This window comes from Mandrillus leucophaeus, unplaced genomic scaffold (genome assembly GCF_000951045.1).
Source record: "Mandrillus leucophaeus isolate KB7577 unplaced genomic scaffold, Mleu.le_1.0 Scaffold249, whole genome shotgun sequence".
Taxonomy (NCBI): domain Eukaryota; kingdom Metazoa; phylum Chordata; class Mammalia; order Primates; family Cercopithecidae; genus Mandrillus; species Mandrillus leucophaeus.
In genome coordinates, this window is record NW_012102576.1 from 1,405,335 (window position 1) to 1,426,519 (window position 21,185).

The 21,185-nt window shown below is 37.4% G+C and overlaps 2 protein-coding genes across 2 annotated transcripts in view; one reads left to right on the forward strand and one right to left on the reverse strand.

The window, feature by feature from the left end:
- CLEC1B (C-type lectin domain family 1, member B) overlaps window positions 1-13,879 on the reverse strand; it is a 25,012-nt gene extending 11,133 nt beyond the window's left edge. The window contains exons 1-2 of the mRNA XM_011983330.1: window positions 13,855-13,879; window positions 11,000-11,045 (exon numbers count right to left, since the gene is read on the reverse strand). The gene's annotated coding sequence lies outside the window, so the exon portion shown is untranslated. The remainder of the gene's footprint in view (window positions 1-10,999; window positions 11,046-13,854) is intronic.
- CLEC12B (C-type lectin domain family 12, member B) lies at window positions 10,840-19,302 on the forward strand. The gene is made up of 6 exons (XM_011983328.1): window positions 10,840-11,058; window positions 13,239-13,337; window positions 14,972-15,190; window positions 15,702-15,856; window positions 16,058-16,173; window positions 18,850-19,302. The coding sequence occupies exons 1-6, from the start codon at window positions 10,968-10,970 to the stop codon at window positions 18,998-19,000; spliced, it is 831 nt and encodes a 276-aa protein (XP_011838718.1). The 5' UTR covers window positions 10,840-10,967; the 3' UTR covers window positions 19,001-19,302.
- The last annotated feature ends 1,883 nt before the right edge of the window (window positions 19,303-21,185 follow it).

The window sequence follows — 21,185 nt, forward strand, 5'->3', positions numbered from 1 at the left end:
AGTGGTGCAATTTTGGCTCACTTCAAGCTCCGCCTCCCAAGTTCACACCATTCTCCTGCCTCAGCCTCCCAAGTAGCTGGGACTACAGGCGACTGCCACCACGTCCAGCTAATTTTTTTTTTTTTTGTATTTTTAGTAGAGACGGGGTTTATCATGTTAGCCAGGATGGTCTCAATCTCCTGACCTCATGATCCGCCTGCCTCGGCCTCCCAAAGTGCTGGGATTACAGGTGTGAACCACCACATCCGGCCTAAAAAATTCTTTATTCCAAATTTCCTGATGAAATTGAATTTGAAATAAAACCTTTTATTCATTTAATATTTTATAGATTAAGAACACTCTAAATTGTCTGTTTTAAAGCAAATATTTAACGAATGTTAATTACGTTCCAGACACTGAAATTGGTGCTGAGTATTCACGGAGAAAAATCATGAGGCTAGTCTTTATGAAGCACAGAGTGTTAGATTTTAGCTATGTGAACTTCTCTTTTTTTATTCAAAAAAAAAACGAAAAACACACACACACATTTAGAACATCTTACCCACCTGACTACACACCAGCCTACCTTCTTGTCCCTCTTCCTTGCTTCACTCTTTTCTATAATGCTGATCACTATCCGACACACATAGTTATCTTCGGTAATAAAATTTTCATCCATTATCCCCAGAAGAAAATGTTTCTTGGCTCTAAAATAGTGATGGACATTCACTTAAAGCAGGTTCTCGAGTAACATCCTTTTGTATAAGATTGTTCTGTTATAATGTTTTGAGGAAAAAAATTGCTTCCTACCTGGGGCCACTGTGTAGAGTTTGCACGGTCTCCTCTGTCTGCGTGGGTTTTCCCCAGGTCCTCCAGTTTTCTCCCACATCCCAAAACTGTGCACATTAGGTGAATTGATGTGTCTACATGCTCCCAGTGTGACTGAATGTTGGTGTGTGTGTGCGTGTGCCCTGTGGTGGGATGGTGGCCTGTCCAGAGTCAGTGCCCACCTTGTCCCTGCATTGCCGGGATGTGCTCTGGCCACCTAAACCATACAGCTGGAATAAGCAGATCGGAAAATGAATGAATGAATGAATACAAATTATTATAAAATAAGAATTTGTAGAATAGTCAATAACTATACAAATGCAGTATAAACTAGACAATAAGCAATGCAGTCTGAAAGCACTCAGGGAGCCCACTCTACCGATAATAGTCTTGTTGACTTACATCATTTAGAAGGTGCTTCTGACAATTTTTGCTTTGCAAATATCCATTCCTTGATTTAACCTACTGCTATGACCACCAACACCCACTGTTTAACCAAAAGTTGAGTAAATAATTACCTTACTTGTTTTTATTCCTCTTTCCTGAATGTATGTATTATGTATAATTCACAATTGTTTTAATAGTTACTTTTAGAAGTGTTTTGAGTCTTTATTTACCACTTGGGTAATGTTTTTGTGACCAGAAATATGCTGTAAGTGCTTAGCTCTTGTTTATATCCATTAGCCTATGATCAGATTGGCTTTGTTCTACCTTGCTTCACCTAAGTCACAGTTTCTAAGAATCTATTAATTAATGATGTTAAGTGATGACTTTCTGTGTTACCCAATACATATTTGTTGAATAAGTGAAGCATATATGTATCACAGGCATTATAATCCTGATTTTGCACATGGGAAGAGAAGTTTAAATAATTTGAGGAACTTGTTAATCACCACACTTCTTGTAAAAAGTAGTACCATTTACCCGGTTTCTAAATTCTTTCCACTACATTATGATGTCTTTCATAGACTCCATTATCTATGTTTTTGGCTGAACAATGAGTTAAAGACACTAAGATAACAATGACAAGGAATACATGCAGTAAGAATGAAAACTAGTGGAATACATAACATTACGGCTAAGACCGATCAATATACAGGGATGGCCGGTGGATTTGTAAAAGAGAAAGACAAGAAGATGTTGACCACTGTGGGCATTATAATAATGATTCCAGACAGAAACAAAAGGAAGTGTGTTTCACAACTGATCCTAGCTACTCACAGACTTTTGAATGTATACCACTTTTACACCAAAGCTGTCGCCTTTGAGTTACCAGGCTTTCCCCAAATACCAAATACTGTTTAATCTGGAAATGGTAGGATTTCCTGTCACAGAAAAGTATAATTAATATTTTCTCCTTCATTCACAGAAAGCTTAAACATGTGGATTTCAAAATGAAATAAGTTTTTTTTAAAGTTAATAAACTAAACAATTAATAACTATTAGACCAAAATTACAGCAGAGCATTTGTTACCAAGAGTAGGGAAACTGAAGGAAAAAATGTGTCAGTCTGCATCATACCACAGAGTTAGTCAGGCATATGTACACAAAACATATGTAAGTAAAAAGTTAAATCATAAATAACAATTAAATTAAGATTTACATTAATATTTGAAGATAAGGTAAATATTGACTAAGAGGAGAAAGGAGAAAGCAATGTTTTTCAGGCAGGGCAAACATCTGAATAAAGGTCAGGAAGTTTGAATACATGTACTTCTTGTAAAAAACAATACCAGGCGTCAGGCATGCTAGCTCACTCCTGTAATCCCAACACACTGGGAGGCCGAGGTAGGAAGATTTCTTGAGCTCAGGAGTTTGAGACCAGCCTGAGCAACATGCTGAAACCCTTCTTCTACCCAAAAAAAAAAAAAAAAAAAAAAAAATTATTTGTGTGTGGTGGTGTGTGGCACAAGTCTCAGCTACTTGGGAGTCTGAGGTGGAAGGTTCACTCGAGCTCAGGAGGCAGAGGTTGCAATGAGCCAAAATTGTACCATTGCAGTTCAGCCTGGGTGACAGAGCCAGACCAACTCAAAAAGAAATAAAAAATAAGCAGTACCATCTAATCTCATCTAATCCACCCAGTGTGATTGAGGGAAATCATGTGATTAAGGTGAAATGGGAGAGTTTTGGCTCCCCATGCAGGGTGTGTGACAGGGGTGTGTCTATCTGTTTGACTGCCATGAGCTCAAATCCCTTGTGGAAGGGACAGCATGCGGACAGGCAGGTGCAGGGGCGGGGGTGAGCCCCTTGTAGTGTCTAGGGGTGGGTGCCTGCAATGCCAGTGTTCAATGCTCTTTTAGCTCTGCCATCTGCAGACAGCTTAAGTGTTAACCAGCTCAGTGACTCCTCGGTCTTTCTGCAAGGGCAGAGGGCCAGTGTGACAGCTTTCTGTATTCCAAGCTCTTGTCCAGCATCCCAGAAGAAACAGGTCACACATGAACTCAAAGGATGAATGTGGGGGTTTTACTGAGTTGTGGAGGTGGCTCCTAGAGGGATGAATGGGGAGTTGGAAGGTGGATGAAGTGGGAAGGTGATCTTCCTCTGGAGTTCGGCCATCCAACAGCCAAACTACTCTCTGACCACTCCCAGCCAAACTCCTCTTGGCATTCAGAAGTTCCTCCTCTTCTCTCTTTCTCTGCCTTGTCATTTCATCTGCTTGTTTTCTCATCTCCTCATCCGCTCATCTGATCTGGAGCTTGGATTCAGAGTTTATATGGGTACAGAATAGGGGGCATGGCAGGCCAAAAGGCAACTTTTTGGGTCATGAAAATAGGAATGTCTGTCCCCATTCTAGGCTGTCAGTCTCCTGGCTTGAGAGTGGGGCACATGTCAGGAAACCACCCTCTTCTTTATGTGTGTGTGTATATATATGTAATATTATATATATTTTATTATACTTTAAGTTCTAGGGTACATGTGCACAACGTGCAGGTTTATTACGTATGTATAAATGTGCCATGTTGGTATGCTGCACCCATTAACTTGTCATTTACATTAGGTATATCTCCTAATGCTATCCCTCCCCTCTACTCCCACCCCACGACAGGCCCCAGTGTGTGGTAGGAACCACCCTCTTCTACCCAGTATTTCCCTGTCTCTTGTCTGTATCAAAGGGAAAGTGAAATGATCTAGTATATTTGAATTAAGGATTTGCAGAATGTTAGGTATAGCTACTATTGTACTTTCCAATTACATTACTATAAAACATCATGGCAGGGACTATTAATTAATCATTTATTTGAACATTTGTTTGTTGATCACTACAGATGTCCCAGGCACAATTCTATTTTCTGGGGACCAATGGTTAATGAATCATACAAGCATTTAGCTTATATTATAGTAGAGGGTGGTCAGCACAGATGGTAAAGAAACTTAGAAAGCAAAGATCAAGATAATTGTATATCATGGAAAGAGTTATGAATGAAGACAAGTGATATAATCGAGTTCTTCTGGACAGGCTCGAGGCAGACCCTGGTTGTATTTATGAGGATTCGTTTGTTTAAGCTTCACTGTCAGTGCTTGGACAATTGCCCAGGTTTCTTCCATTTTTAAGATAATCCAGAATAATCCAAACTTACTTCTACGATGACAGCTGCCATTTATTGCTGTTTCTGTATGCTTTTATCAGTTATATTTGTGGCAGGAATTAAACTTATGGCAGATTTACTATTCAGAAAAATAAAGCACAGAGGTTCAGTAACTTGCCGAAAGTCACACGGTAAGTAAGTGTTGCTCCGGGATTTGAATCAATTCATCTGTTTTCATAGTGCTTCATTTTAATTGGGATATTTTATTATGCTGGTCAGGTATATTCACCTGATTGGGTAAATATATTAATAAGTTTCAAAATAAATTCCATCCTATATCCATCCTCTGTCTCCTCCTTGTGGCCATTTATTTTCCTTCTGCTTTTAGTTTATTTTTGTTTCCTTTAAGTCTCGGATACCTCTGGCTTTCATCTTCACTTTTCCCTATCTCTTTTTTGTAAATAACTCTGAATTAATTGTCATTCTTGCTATTCTCTAGGTACTTGCCCATTTAAACCCCACTTTAAAAGAGTCCTCTGAAATAAGCATGAAATGTGAGAACAGAAAGAACAGAGTGAGAACGAATCCTTCTGTCATGTTAACTCAATATTTCTTTTAAGGTCTTCTAAATCAACAATACTTCCACATTTAATAACTGTGTTTCCCTATTTTCCAAGGTGAACAATATTTTCTGACAGATTTAATTCATGTGAGAGCAGCAAGAAATGTCAAAGGTGATTCCAAGTTTTTAGCCGAGAAACTGTACACATGGAATGTACATTTACTAAGAAGAAGAAACACATTGGGAAAAAGTACCCATTTTTTGATGTGTTAAGTTAGAAAATCATATAATATATTGAAGAGAATATGCCAAGAATCCAGTCAGATATGTGATCCTGTAGATCAAGCACTGGTATGGAAATAACAATTTTTGGACATTATCAATGTATGGCTGTTATCTCAAGTCATGAATCTGTAAGAAATTAATTCCTATTCTGCCTTTCTCTGGGTACTATTCAATGTAGTTCAATCCAGGATAAGTTTTTGTTTTTTTTTGTTTGTTTTTTTTTTTTTTTTTTAAAAAAAGACCAACATTTGAACTCTAGGGCACGAAAACATCTTAAGTTAATTTAAAGAGGAATCAGTTAATCTGAGGGAGGATTGGGTTGTGAGTGTAGCAAAAGGAAAACCAAGAGAATGATGTCGTAGGGTGTTACAAAGTATTTTGGAGAAGAAAGTTTATTATAAAAAGTGAATAATCAGTTATTTAAAATTCTGTTTATACAATGTGTAAGATGAATCCTAAGAACTAGCCATTGAATGGGTTTATATTGAGGTAATGGTGACTTTAGCAGGATTGTTTTTATAGAAATAGTGAAGAAAAAGGCCTAATTAGAAGAGGTTCGAGAAGACCACAGAGAAATTTTTGAAGCCATTTGTTGTTAAGAAAATTAGAGAAATGGGGTGATCATGTGTATGGTGGTATGATAAACAAAAGATGGCTTTTGCTTGTTTTTACATAGGAGATATTACATCATCTTGGGAAGTCAATGTAAGTGAACAAGTAGAGATGAAAAAAATGGAAAAATTGATAGTGCCAGAAAGAAAAAAAGAAGGAAAATTGCAAGCTTGAAATCTTTAAGGAGACAGGTGAATGGATTTTAATATACAGATGGAGATTAATCTTAGATGAGGTAGTACAATTTAACCACTGTTGAAAAGGATACTACCTTACATACTGATGTAGGTGTTTTGGTATATTTGATTAGTGAAACAGAGAAAATGCCTTTCTGAATTTTTTTTGCTTAAGATAATGTTAATGGAAAAGCCAGGTTAACCACTGAGTTTGTAGAAAGAGAAGACAGAAAGAAATTTGAGAGTTTGAGAAAGAAAAAGAGATGGGGAATAATCTTTTAGGAGATTTGCAGAACAGATTGATTAGTAAGAGTGCTGGGAAGTTACATTTCAAAAACGTAAGATAAAACCAGCTAATATGGTCACATTCAGCTATTTGAATGTATGCACAGAGCAGGTAGGGTTGGATTTAACCAAGCTGCATTTTCTAGATGCTTATGATAATGAAGAGGTAAGCAAGGAAGTTGGAGCTGTGTGTAATAAAATGATTTTTATAATTGTCCCCGGTAAGTGGTGCATGCTAGGTATAATAGACAGTGAGACATGAGGGACTGACAACAGTAAAAATGTGGCATGGTCAGTGAGGTTGCTATCTCAGTGGGCACTGAAATACTGTAGAGTGCAGAATCCCCAGAGAGAGTGGGCTGGAAAGATAGGAGGTGGAGGTCAGAGAGTGAAGTATCTAAAACAGATAATGGAGGAGTTTCTCATACTGGAAATGAAATTGTCTGCACTCTAGGACACTGCTGTTCAAATAGCAATGTTGGGAATAATGGAAATATTATTTACCTGCACTGTCCAATTGCATAGCCAATGCCACCTGTGGCTATTAAGTACCTGAAGTATGACTAGTGAGACCTAGGAAATACATTTTAAATTTTATTTAATTTTAATTAATTTAAATAGCCATTATATGCCTAGTGATTACTATGGTGAATAGCATAGCTCTCAGCTAGGATCATCTAGTGGGTGACTGATTTTTGTGTGCGAGCAACTGATTTCTGAGTGTGGGTAAGGTTATTGGAGGCAAATTCAAGAAATGAGAGCCCAGAGTATTGGAATTATCACCCACCTGAATTTCGAAATCACTGATGATAATCATGATAGGAGTAGAGGTCAATAAGATTTAAGAGAGTTGAAAAAATAATAAAGAAATGAGAAGAATTTAGTAAATGTAACAAAGTGAGTTTTTTAACAGCGTAACTGATAAAATAAGCTACAGAGATGCTGTAAGTTTTTAAGGGAGAAAAGTACAGAAATGTCTAAATTAATATGATCATACACTAATAATGATAGATGATACAGCTTTTTGGATCATAATAATAGAAAGTATGTGAGAAGTGTTATCAATCTTCTTTCTCTTAGAAATAATTAGGAACCAGGTGACATTCTTCATCATTGTTCAAGCTAGGCATCATTTCATGGATAGTGAGAGGTTAATACTTTGTTAGGAAACTTTAAGGTACGTGAAAGAATTAAGGAAATGAGGATACAAACCCAGTTTTTGCAAAATCTGGTGAAAGTTATGAGCGTGAGGCCAGCTGGACTTCCTGGATAGAGTGGGGAGATGAGGAACTTTCCTGTCTTACAAGAGGATTGTAAAATGTACCAATCAGCGCCATGTAAAATGCACCAATCAGCACACTGTAAAACACACCAATCAGCGTTCTGTAAAATGCACCAATCAGCACACTGTAAAACACACCAATCAGTGCTCTGTAAAATGCACCAATCAGTGCTCTGTAAAATGCACCAATCAGCAGATTCTAAAAATAGCCAATTGTGGGGAGGATTGTAAAAAGGGCACTCTGATAGGACAGAAATGGAACATGGGCGGGGACAATAGGAAATAAAAGCTGGGCACCCCATCTACCCGCAGCAGCAATCTAATCAGGTGCCGTGGGTGCTTTGACTGTTGGCGACAAACCTTGCTACTGCCCAGTCTTTGCGTCTGTGCCATCTTTAAGAGCTGTAACTGTAATCGCAGTACTTTGGGAGGCCGAGGCAGGTGGATCACGAGATCGAGACCATCCTGACTAACACAGTGAAACCCCGTCTCTACTAAAAATACAAAAAATTAGCTGGGGTAGTGGCGCACCTGTAGTCCCAGCAACTCCGGGGAATGAGGCAGGAGAATGGCATAAACCCAGGAGGCGGAGCTTGCAGTGAGCCGAGACTGCGCCAGATTGCGAGATTGCGAGTGTCTAGCCTGGGCGACAGAGCAACACTCGTCTAAAAAAAAAAAAAAAAAGCTGTAACACTCACCGTGAAGGTCCATGACTATATTCTTGAGGTCAGCGAGACCACGAACCCACCTGCAGGAACCGACACAGACCAGAACAGAGATAGAAAACCATTCTTAATTTCTTATTTTTGTAATCACTTATTTAAACTGGTCCTATTAATGTCAATGGTCTCTGCCTTTTCTTAATTCACCTAGAATAGTAAAAAGTATAGATTTATTATTTGTTTCCATATTTTTGATAGTGGAGTTTTGTTGATATATGACTTAGAGCCTCCAACATTTTTTTGAGTATTTCATCAATTTGGAAAAAAACAATGACCAAGCAACATATGTACATTCAGGTGTCTAGAGATCATGCACAATATTCCTAAAGAGAAAGTTTTCACATTGCCTTTCTGTACCTGCTTCACACCTGTGGAGTGAGTGCACCTCATGATGGACACCTTTGACTAAGAAAATCTCCACACAGACATGAGCGTTGGAAGTTTTAGATCACTCCCCAGTCATCTGAAACCACAAAACTCATACCAAATCCTTCACCTAAGTACAGTTATCCAATCATCTGCCTCTCCCCAAAGGAAAGTTTTAGAAGAGATTCCTTAGTTTCATCAGTCATGTATAGCGCCCCCCTGCCCCGCCCATATTTTCCTGGGTTCTGTATTGACTACATATTGCTGTTGTAACAAATTGCCACACATGTATTATCTTAAGGCTCTGCAGGTTAAAAGTGTGACATGAGTCTCACCGGGCTAACATCAGGGCTCTCGCTAGGGATATATTCCTTTCTAAAGGCTCGCTCTGTGGAAAACAGTTTCCTTATTACTTTTCCATTGTCTAGCCCAAATTCACTGGCTCCTGGCTCCCTTCCTCCCTCTTCAGCTAGCAATATTGCATGTCCCTGAGCGTTCTTTTCTTTGCTTTGGTCACATCACCTTCTGACCACATCTAAGAAATATCTTCCATTTTTAAGGACTCAAGTAATCAAATCGCATCTACCCAGATAATCCAGGGTAATTTTCTCATCTCAAGGTCTGTAACCTTCAAAATTTACAGCATCTCTGTAGCTTATTTGATCAGTTACACTATTGAAAAACCGTAACAGTATCTGAAACGTCCCTTTTGCCAAGGTGAGCCGCCATATTCAGAGGTTCTGAGGATTAGAACGTGGGCATCCTTCAGGGCTATTATTCGACCTCCCGCAGATTCTTAACAACAATTTACTTTGTTATATAAATTAGTAAATTTAATGAAAAGTTATGGTAGGTTTAGAAGTAGGTTCAGTTTTTTAAGGTGTATGTAAATCCTATGGCTATAAATCCTATGACCAAGTACATGTGCAACATGTTGTTTTCTCCTGTTCTTCCAGATAATAGAACACTGTTTATACAAACTGTCAACTCTTTATTGCTCATGTTGTGTTGTTCAAATTTATAATATCACAGTATAAGTAAACTCACTGCACAAAGCAGTGCAGTGAGTTTACTTCAATTGTACTGGATGCATCTTTTCAGAGTATTTTTAGACCTAAGCGAGATAAAATAGAGGTTGGTTATTTTATTAAGTTTAAAAAAAATAAAATCTAAATACATAGAAGTTTAAAGAGGCTTCAAGTCCTAAAGACACTCTAGAGATCCTCATTAACCAGTAGTTGTATGGATATTCAGTTACTTCAGTGCTCTTTGTAGCTGTGGTTGCCCCACACAGCATCATCTGATTTTGTAATCCGGATATACAGCATGCTTTCTATAAGAATTCTGCTACCCTGCAGGAATGACTGAAAGACAAACAAACGAACTAAAAGCAGTGAGCCGAGATCTCACCACGGCACTCCAGCCTGGGCGACAGAGCGAGACTCCATCTAAAAAATGAAAAAATAAATAAATAAATAAATAAATAAATAAAAAATAAAACCAAAAACACCTTACCATGTGCCAGTCTCATTCTCTCTAGAATCGACCTGCTTTTTTCACTTTCACTCTCATGAAACTTCAGGTTTTAAAAATCTTTTAAAAATTTTGTCCTGTGTATTCCTTGCTGTCTGAAGGATTATTCTAGGGTGGGTGTTCTGTTAGGAACTTTTCCAATCTTGCCAGAAGAGGGCACTCCCATTCATACTCACGTTAAGTAGCTAAGTAGCTATCAATTTCTTCTCCATACCCCATTACCAACACCATCCCTCTCTCTCTCTCTCTCTCTCTCTCACACACACACACACACACACACACACACACGTGTTTGAATTTCCTATAATGGCAGCCAGGTCTGTGACACAGCTCTTCCTGTCTTAATGTGTGTTTCTGCTTAATATCTGATGTGGCTGAGAATAAACTAGAACCAGCATCTCCAGGCAGATTAGCTAGCCTTAGGTAGATGTAAAGAAGATAACCTGACTCTTTTCTGAAACATTCAGAGCAGCCTCTACCTCCAGGATCATGGAGGTTCTCCACATTCCTCCCGTTCTGCCTCCAAGCACCCCTTCTTAGCTGCACAGCAAGAAACAATGCTGACAGAGCAGACAGTTTGAGATCTGTAACATTCTAATGAGAATATTTCTAAGGAGAATATTTGACTTTTCTCACTTTCTCTGCAGAGAAACAAATTGTCATTCTCCTCTTACAGAGGGGCAGTGGAGTGTGTCTGGGTCAGCTGAGTGTCTATATCAAAGCTCCCAGCCTTGAAAAAGACACCCTGTTCCCAGGCCTCAAGATATTGAAACATTAATTAGATAATTTAAAGTAGGGTTTTCTTCTACAATGTCTGAAGAAGTGACCTACGCGACACTCACATTTCAGGATTATGCTGGAGCAAGGAATAACCGACATGGAAATAACCTAAGAAAAAAAGGTAGGAGTTCAGAGAACACCAGCTGTGTCATTGGGGGAGTGGACAGGTGTTAAATGATTTGAGGTGCCGGCTTTAATGCTGGCGTTAAAGACAGTGTGCTGTGAAATCTCCAAAATGGGAACAAATCTTGTGGAATGTAGTAGAAGAGTGAGTGTTCCCAAGGTTGAAGCGAAAATATGTGACTTTCAGAACCTCTTTAAAATTGTGTGATATCACTATGTTTCAGGAAGCTCTGTGTTGTAGAGAAAAATTCTGACTGGACATGCCAGAAATTGAGCCTGGGGAATTAGAGATTTCTTTTTATGAATATAATCCTTGATATTTATACCTTGTTAGAGATGCCAGGAGGATATTCTTTCAGAAACCAGATTGGAGGCTTCTAAAATAGAGAAGGTAGAGGACATTTTTCTTTTAGATGATGTAAGTTACTTCAGAGAGAACTGGAAGATGGATTAGAAATGGATCAGAGCTAGTTTCTCTTTTGTCAGTAGTTTTTCAAATTTTAGGGTAGTTGAAATCCAAGTATAATTTGTAATGTTGAACCAGTAATAATAGAATATTAGTATTTTCTCCATTACATAGATGAAGAAATAATTTGTAATGTTGAACCAGTAATAATAGTATCTGGGTAGTATTTTATGTACATTATATACAGATATAATTGTGATGACAATTCACGATAATATTCGAATATTAGTATTTTCTCCATTACATAGATGAAGAAACTGAGGCTGAGAGAAATTAGATAATTTAACAAGCTCACACAACTGCTATGTGGGGAAGCCCAGACTCAGTGCTGGTCTTCAGCTCATTCTCTTATGCCTAATTGGAATAAATAGCAGTCTCCATGTTCAAGAATCAAACCAGATTCTGTGGACATAAGACCACATCTCTTATTTTCAGATATGTTAACTATCCAGGTTCTCCTGAATCATGTCAGTCATCTGATCTTCTTTCTCCTGCCCTCTAGATTTATCTTTACATTTTGTGTGGTACATGACATTTGAGGGAAGGATATCTACAAAAAGATGATGGGAATAGACTTTGCATGTGTCTAATAAAGGTGGTTCCACATTTTTGCCTTCTCTTTTTTTAACTTCTAATTCTAATCTGTGAGGAAAAAGGGAAGTGTGGATATGGTGCATATCAGTGCACCTGGAGACTGTAACGCTATATCTAAAATATTGGGTTAGATGTTATTTGGACCTAAATCAAGGAACACGAAGCTAAGGAAAATATGACAATCACTGATATTTTAGACAACAACTACTAAGAGTAGGATGCTAATGGCTTTCTGGTCTATTCTGCTGTTTGTAAGTTAGACTGCACATTCTTTCTTTCTTTCATTCAGTATTCATTCATTAGTTATTAGGTGATAAATAGCATGAATAATAGATAAGTTATTGTTAACAGGTAAAAGATACTTTAAAAAGTAGAATCCACTTTTACAAGGCAGATAGAACATCTGCCTTATAGAGACTTTTGAGCTCAAAAGCTTGAGGTGTCTCCTACTGTCAGTATCATCCAGAAAAGCACTTTATAGATCTCTCATTTATGAATTCAATAAACTTGAGGAAGAAAAGTGGGTAATGGTGTAAAGCAAAAACCTTGAAATTAGGAGAAGCTTCCTCTTAAAGGGAAGAAGAGCGGTGGAGAAATGGAGGGGAACCAATGACGGCACCCTCATTGTACTTTATATTAGGTAATTTCTTTTTTTTTTTTCCTTTTTTTTTTTTTTTTGAGACGGAGTCTCGCTCTGTCGCCCAGGCTGGAGTGCAGTGGCCGAATCTCAGCTCACTGCAAGCTCCGCCTCCCGGGTTCACGCCATTCTCCTGCCGCAGCTTCCCAAGTAGCTGGGACCACGGGCACCTGCCACCTCGTCCGGCTAGGCTAGTTTTTTTTGTATTTTTTAGTAGAGACGGGGTTTCACTGTGTTAGCCAGGATGGTCTCGATCTCCTGACCTCGTGATCCGCCCGTCTCGGCCTCCCAAAGTGCTGGGATTACAAGCTTGAGCCACCGAGCCCGGCCCTATATTAGGTATTTTCTAAATGAGGGCATCAAAGGAGCAAGAAAGAAATGTTAGTATCTGGAAGCTCCCTAAGTGCGAGAAATAAACAAACCAAAGCGAAAAAAGCACAAAGCAGTTCTGTTTGCTAATTGCTTTGTGGGCTTTCTCCAGGGCATCCAGCTCCATCTCCCATTTGGCGTCATGCTGCCCTGGGTCTGCTAACTCTTTGCCTGATGTTGCTGATTGGGCTGGTGACCTTGGGGATGATGTGTAAGTATATCCGCATCGAACCCAACAAAAGCAACTAGAAAACCTATTTGTAAACCATATGTAATCAGCTTGGATTGCAGATGGGTCCTAGCATCCTGAATCCTCTGATACTTTTCTGCTGTCTCATATATCTCCAATTCGTCATATCATCCCAATAAACCGGCAAACAACATTATCAGGATGTGGTTCTAAATTCATTGTTTTATCTTGATAAGCTGAACTGGACTTAAATGAAGACTCTTTGTTTCTAGTTATTCATTAGAATAAAGAGCCTCTTTTCTGCCTAGACACACATTCACTTATCATTCCAAGGCTGAGAAATAAAGTCACGAAATATGTACTGAAGGAAGTGCATGCTATGTTATTTACCGGGAAGACTTAGCACTAGACTAGGCTCAGTCTGCTTACATGAGACTTCTCTAGTGGAGAGAAATCTTCCAAGTAGCAGCAGCAGCCTGATTTCTATGAATGAGAAAGACATATAAACAAGGAGGAAGAATGGCCTGATACACTTTACCAACTAAGAGAGTTGAACCATCTCCACATGACAATGGAAGCTCCACTCTCAAGCACCACGGCCACAAAGTAACGTTCTATTGATTCTGACCCATCCTTGGGCAGTTGGGGATGAACGTGGTAGGGAGTTCTTGAGTAATGAGGAAAACATCCTGAGAATACAAACTTTATAGAGTTGTTAAGTGTATGGTATACAGAGTAGTGAATTGGCATGGTATTCACTTACAGGGAACTCATAGTCAAGAAAGTTAATTTGCTGAATGATACTAACATCTCCTCTGCCACATTCATTTCTTTTTAATGATTTAATGGATAATTCTTTAAGATTTAATGGATAATTAGGATTTGGACATATCTTTGTCAACACAAAAAGAGGTTAATGATGTACCTTGCTCTTTTGAAAAGGAATATGATGTTCAAGCAGCAGTGACAGATATTCTGGAGCCAATCAGTATGAGATTAGCAGCTGATCTTCTACAATAATGTACATTTAAAAATTAAGTGAAAATGCAATAACATGTGTCCATTGGTTTGATATAGAAGGGTGACATTTCTTTTCTAAAATTTAGTGCTTTTGGTGCAGTGGTTCTTAAATTTGTTGTGCTGATGAAGCACCTTAAATGCTTATGAAAAGGGTGTATTTCATGGACCCATGACCAGAAATGGTCTGATGTGCCATTAAGATCTGCTTTTTTTAACCTTTTGGTAAACAAGCATCTCAGGTCATCTGCAGAGTTTGCGATATCCATTGTCCCAAAGAATGCTGTTTTCATTAAAACAACAATTACATCATCTATCTCCAAATAAAATAAAACAAAAATAAAATAATTTCACGAAAATGAGTGGCAGAATGACTGGCCCTTCCTTAGATGTGATGTCAGAAATACATAATTATTAAATCATTATTTTAATATAGTGTAATAATAAAAATGTAAATAAAATTAAAAAGAACCATAAATAATTTGGAATAGAAAGGCATCTCGTTTCTTGCATGATACCTCAAATATTAAGAGCTACTAATGAATTGTGAACAATTAAGAAATGTTTCTGTCATGAGAATTGTCTACAGTTATGAGAATAGAAGAATATATGAACTTGTCTCCTGTCATGTCTTGGAGTTTTGCAGATATCTAATGACATTAACTCAGATTCAGAGAAATTGAGTCAACTTCAGAAAACCATCCACCAGCGGCAGGGTAACTTATCCCAGCAACTGGGCAACTCCAATAACTTGTCCATGGAGGAGGAATTTCTCAAGTCACAGATCTCCAGTCTACTGAAGAGGCAGGAACAAATGGCCATCAAACTGTGCCAAGAGCTAATCATTCATACTTCAGGTAATCAGACTAAGACCTGCTGACCAGTCAGATGGCATATGTCGCCCTGGTCTAAGTTGATCACATGCACCACCTCAGAGTATTGAGAGAGTTATGTCATCCAATGAACCTCAATGATGTTGCACCAAATTTACAGACAGCAAGGAAATATACAAATTCATTTAATATTTTTGAAGCCACAGGCAAATTTGGGAAGTATCTTGGAATGATACCAACCCAGATACTTCAAGCCCTCATTTCATTAACTATTTCTAGGTGATCCTGTTGTTATGAAAGCTTAAAAGTATAGCTGGTAATTCTGAAGCCAGAAGACTAAGCCCTGAAAAGAGAACCCCTATTGCCCCAACCCATAACCAGGGGTCACCTTATTTTCAGAGGCTTCTAAAGCAGTATGGTTTCACAGTGCTGGCTCTCAGACTCTATTGTTCAATTAAATGATTTTGTTTCAAAGCCTTCTCCAGTCACTCCAGGGTCATTCAGTTTTTATTATTGAGTATAATTTCCTTTTCAGACCACAGATGTAATCCATGTCCTAAGATGTGGCAATGGTACCAAAATAGTTGCTATTATTTTACAACAAATGAAGAGAAAACCTGGACTAACAGTAGAAAGGACTGCATAGACAAGAACTCCACCCTAGTGAAGATAGACAGTTTGGAAGAAAAGGTAGGATTGAGTCTCTTTCTCTAATTATAGACATTATCTATACAATGAGAAAGAAAGAAATAAAATATCTGATTCACATGATGGAAATTCAGTGCATCTTGAATTAGAATTAATACATGAATTTAATGAATGTTCTCATCTATCTTAACTCTGCAAACTGGAATGTGGCACTCACATAAAACTTTTTCTCTGTTTTCTCAGGATTTTCTTATGTCACAGCCATTACTGATGTTTTCATTCTTTTGGCTGGGATTATCATGGGACTCCTCTGGCAGAAGTTGGTTCTGGGAAGATGGCTCTGTTCCCTCTCCATCCTTGTACGTCTCTAACTATTGAGGGTAAACACAAGTTTCCCATGGAATCCTGGGAAAATTAATAATGATTGTGAGAATTATAAATACAGACATAAGAAGAGGAGTACAACATACTGAGAAAAGAGCTCCAGTAACAAATATTGAAAGGAGGTATAGTTTATTTCATCTCTGTGACAAATTTACGGCAAGGCACTGAACTTTATCTTTTGGTAGAAATGTGTTTATTTAACACACACACACCTAATACTACATTCAAAGTATTTTATAAATATTAACCCTTGAAGAAAGCACTGTTATATTCCCATTTTATAGGTAGAAATATTATCACAGAGAGATTAAGTAACTTGCCTGAGGTCACTCAGCTCATAAACTGCACTTTAGGGACTATGCACTCAGTCACTCAGCTGTTGTGATTCTCCATCACCTCCAATCCAAAAGGGTACTGCTGGTCATAAGAACACACATCAACAGATTTATTTATACCAAATAACTGTCAACCATTTTCTAACAAAAGGTAAGACTGAATTGACTGATTAGTTCAAGAATTAGTGTCATGTTGAGGACTTGCAAATTACAACATATGTATGGCAAGTATCTTTTATGAATTAAAATGAACTAAACCTTCCACTTCAAGGTTTGGATGAGAATATTTAAAGGACAAATAGAATATATAACACTTGGAAACTTTCAATTTTTTTAATTATTTAAAGTTATGAAAAAATAGATGTCAACAAAAATGTGTAAGGGGATATTAGGTTTGCTAAATTCTTTCACAGATGATAAAAAAAAATTTTGAGGAACACCTCTCATCATAAGTACATTTAAATGAAACAACTGTATTAATATTTTAAATATAATAGTATTTTTATATTAGATAAAATTTAAGATCGTTGGCATCTTAATGGATTTTTAAATTTTTTATTGATACGTAAGAGATGCATATGTTTTGGGGTACATGAGATAATTTGATACACTCAGATAGTGTGTAAAGATCAAATAAGTGGAATTGGGATATCTATCACTTTAAATATTTATCTTTTCTTTGTGCTAGGAGCATTCAAATTATTATTTTCTCATTATTGTGAAATGTACTGTAGATTATTGTTAATTGTATTCACCCTAATAATCTATCAAACACTAGGTCTTACTACTTCTATCTAACAAGATATTTGTATCCATAATGGCTTTTTATCTACCTTCCTCCCCCAACAAATAATTATCCACCCCCCTCCCTCCTGTTTCATTCTTTAAAGCATGTTGTCAGTTTTCTTAAACTGAATAATAATCACTCATCTTCTGTCAAAGATGCCATGCTTCAGCTGTGACTCAGCAGTTCCTTAAATCACAAGCAATGCTAGGTCTATTACTTTCTTCCTGGATACACTTTATCTTCATCCATTTCCCAATGTTTCATCCTGGCTACTTCTACTCAAACACTAATCCCCCATTCTCTAATCACCGTTATTAATCATATCAAGTCAACTAGTCTGGTTTCACACTAATAATAATGACAAAAAGCACATGCAGAATAATACACAAACAAAAAAAGTGACAGTTACTCTTCGTGACAAGAGCAATACTCGGCATAATTGATTATGCTGAGAACATTCATTAAATTCATGTATTAATTCTAATTCAAGATGCACTGAATTTCCATCATGTGAACTGATTAATATTAATCTGAGGTGTTGCTACTAGACTGAGGGTTTCCAGGAGTAGTACCATGACATCATGTAAACACATTCCATGTTGGAATCTAAGATGTGTCCCTTCTCCCAAAGGGATTTTAATCATCCTTGGCCTCTCTGCTCACTCTTAATCAAAGTGTGAGGGAGGTGGCCCCTCCACTCCGAGCAGGGTTCGGAACCTACAGACCCTGGCCCCTGAGACATGCAGCTGTCAGATAAGCCAGCACGTCAAACTCAGGTTAGAGAGACTGAGCTTCCAAATTGTAGAACCATTTCCTTGACTACTGAGTAAAGGCCCAGGCTAAGATTTAGTAAGCCTAGCCCTGAAGCAAGAAAAGAATATGACAGTGTAATGCAGGTCATTTAGGAAAAAGCAATGTTGGGCACACAGAAAATTTAGACTTGACAGGTATAATTTTCTAAAGAGATTATTTCAGGGTTAACATCACTTTCTTAGCAGAGGAAGTGAATACTATTGTCAGCACCATATCTATATAGTCATTCATTTCCTCTTTTAACGTCTGTCTTGTTCTCTTTTTACCCACCGCATATGTATAACTATGTGAAAAGTTATATTTGTGCATAGTAAAATGTGATAGCTTTTTATAACAGAACGTGATTTTATTTTTATGTTTTTCTTCATAAAGTCCCAGAGAACTTCACGTACTTCTAATATAAGCTGAACTGAGTAGCTTTCATTAATGGAATTCCATATTTCTGAAGGACATACAAATTCTCAGCCCAGGATTTAAGTATTTTCTTAAAGAATTCTACCCGGGATCATGATTAACTTAAAATAAAGAACCCAGATGTGCCAGCTCTAGGCAGATTTTGTGCCAGTTTTAGGCAGCTTCAGAGTTTGAAGGTTTGTGGAGGCAGAAGTCTCTCAATATTCAGATACATGACATTGGCTGTAAGAGCAACTGAGAGCATTAAATAGTGATCATGTTTCAAATATAGAATTTATAATACATTTCAAATTAATTTTCAGATTTAGTACTAAAGAACTGGACCAGATCAATGGATCCAAAGGATGTGCTTATTTTCAAAAAGGAAATATTTATATTTCTCGCTGTAGTGCTGAAATTTTTTGGATTTGCGAGAAGACGGCCGCCCCAGTGAAGATTGAGGATTTGGATTAGTATGCTTCTTCCAAATTCTCCAAGAAGTAAGAGACTTGGAGAGGAAAGAGGAAACTACGGTACCAGAGCCAAAACCAGCTTTTAAAATGACTGTGTATTTACATCATCAGACGAATGAACTTGTTTAACAAACATTCTCCAGTTCCTTGTCTGACATCTTCTGATTTGATGTTATTATTCAGTCTTACAATTATCCCTGGGGACCAAGGGGAATAGCCATACTATGGCTTTATGATTGTCTCAGAATCATTTCACTGAATTTCTTTGCTTTCTCAAATAAAGACTCCTTTCTTACATTATTATTATATTGTCACGTGTGCACTAGGGTGATATTTAAATATTTAAAAACTAGGGTGATAATTAAATATTTAAAAACACAGGCCACAGCACTAGAACAAGGTCCAAGAGATGCCTGTTGTGATAGTTGCTGGATCATGTGGAGGTCTGGGGGAATCCCAGGCTAAGGATTCTGGTAGCTGGGGCTGTAGCACTATATCAACTGATTTGGAAATATTTTATTTTAGCAAATGTTTGTACCACTGTGAACCAGCTAAGTGTCATCCTGCACTTGCAAAATAACTTTTCTTCTCCAACAACCCTACAAAAATAAGTATTTTTATTAATCTTTAAAATTTAGATAACTTGTAATCTAGGTGAAGAAACATAAGCATTTAATATTTCCTTTTTTTTTTTTTTTTTTTTTTTTTGAGACAGTGTCTCACTTTGTCACCTAGGCTGGAGTATTGTGATGTGATTGGCTCACTGCAGCCTTGCTCTCCTGGGCTCAATCAATTCTCCCACCTCAGCCTCCAGAATAACTGGGATTACAGGCATGCAACACCATGCTCAGCTAATTTTTGTATTTTTTTGTAGAGACGAGGTTTCACCATGTTGCCCAGGCTGGTCTCAAACACCTAGGCTCAAGCTATCTGCCAACCTCAGCCTCCCAAAATGCTGGGATTACAGGTGTGAGTCACTGCCCCTGGCCAATAGTTATATGTTTATCATTTATCTAAATTAGTAATATTGATGTTACTGATTTTGTAATCTGGGCATTATTATAAAAATATTTTCTCTTACAATTGATATTTTGTTTTCCTCAGAAAAGTCCTAATAAACTGTTTGAAGACATCAAAATATAAAAACCATTATCTTTAATTATTTAGGCCTTTCCTGAATCACAATTTGTCAGTGTTCCTGCACACTAGATGCTAAATATTGTAAATCTAGGGGTCAAGATTTTTCCTGGAACAAAATTGCTGATTTCAGAATACTGGTAAAGGATATAGTTTTCCATTTATCCTCACATCGTTCCATAGCTATATGTAGGCAGAAAATAATGGTGAAATTAGCCTTTGATACTGATTTTGCTAGATCAGAAATCTAGAATTTACTGGAAAATTGATATAATCCAAGTTCAAAGTTAGCTGCATTTCAGTACTTTGACAGTCCTTTGAAACTACAACTTCATACATACCATCTAGTAGCTTCTTATTCTCTAAATATTTAAAATTATGCACTAATCAGTGTTTTATATATGCACCAACAGAAACTGTAGAATAAAGGAAAAATGTCAATGTGAAAATTTAGTAAGAATTACAAATAATATATTTAAGCACAACTTTTGAAATACAGACAATTATCATAGTTCAAGTAAACAGAGTCTCAGCTCTTATACAGGATTCAAACATAAGTTACATACACATGGATTAAAGAAGAAACTTGATTCTTTCATTTCTCTTTAGCAGTTTGCCCCTGGCATTCTCACAAAGATAAAATTATTTATTAAAGTTCAAAATCTCTGCCTCTGACTCCCACACATTTGGGTTTCATTTTATTCCCAGGAGAAAAATAACTTCTTTCATTCCTCTATTTCTAATAAGATCTACTTTTAACAATTAGAATACCTTAATTGGTTATTTTGTTCCTATTAAGAAGTTATAGGTTTTTTTCTGGTATATTGTGTATTTTAATTCTTATTTCATGTAAACTCTTTTATACTCACTAAAAGTTCTGTTTCTGACCTCACAGTGCTCTGGATCTTGATCAGCTCTTATTACTAAAAGCCTCCTCCTTGCTGCCGTGCTGTCATCGTGTCATCCCTCACGGCCGCTACAGTAGATGCACAAATCCAGAGTTCTCAAGATACATTAGCCCTTTGTGTCAGAATGCTTCATCCTTTGAT

Coding starts and splice junctions, on each gene's coding strand:
- CLEC12B (XM_011983328.1), top strand. CDS start 10,968: ATGTCTGAAGAAGTGACCTACGCGACACTCACATTTCAGGATTATGCT. Junction 11,059..13,238: donor AAATAACCTAAGAAAAAAAG/GTAGGAGTTCAG, acceptor GGCTTTCTCCAG/GGCATCCAGCTCCATCTCCC. Junction 13,338..14,971: donor GGTGACCTTGGGGATGATGT/GTAAGTATATCC, acceptor CATGTCTTGGAG/TTTTGCAGATATCTAATGAC.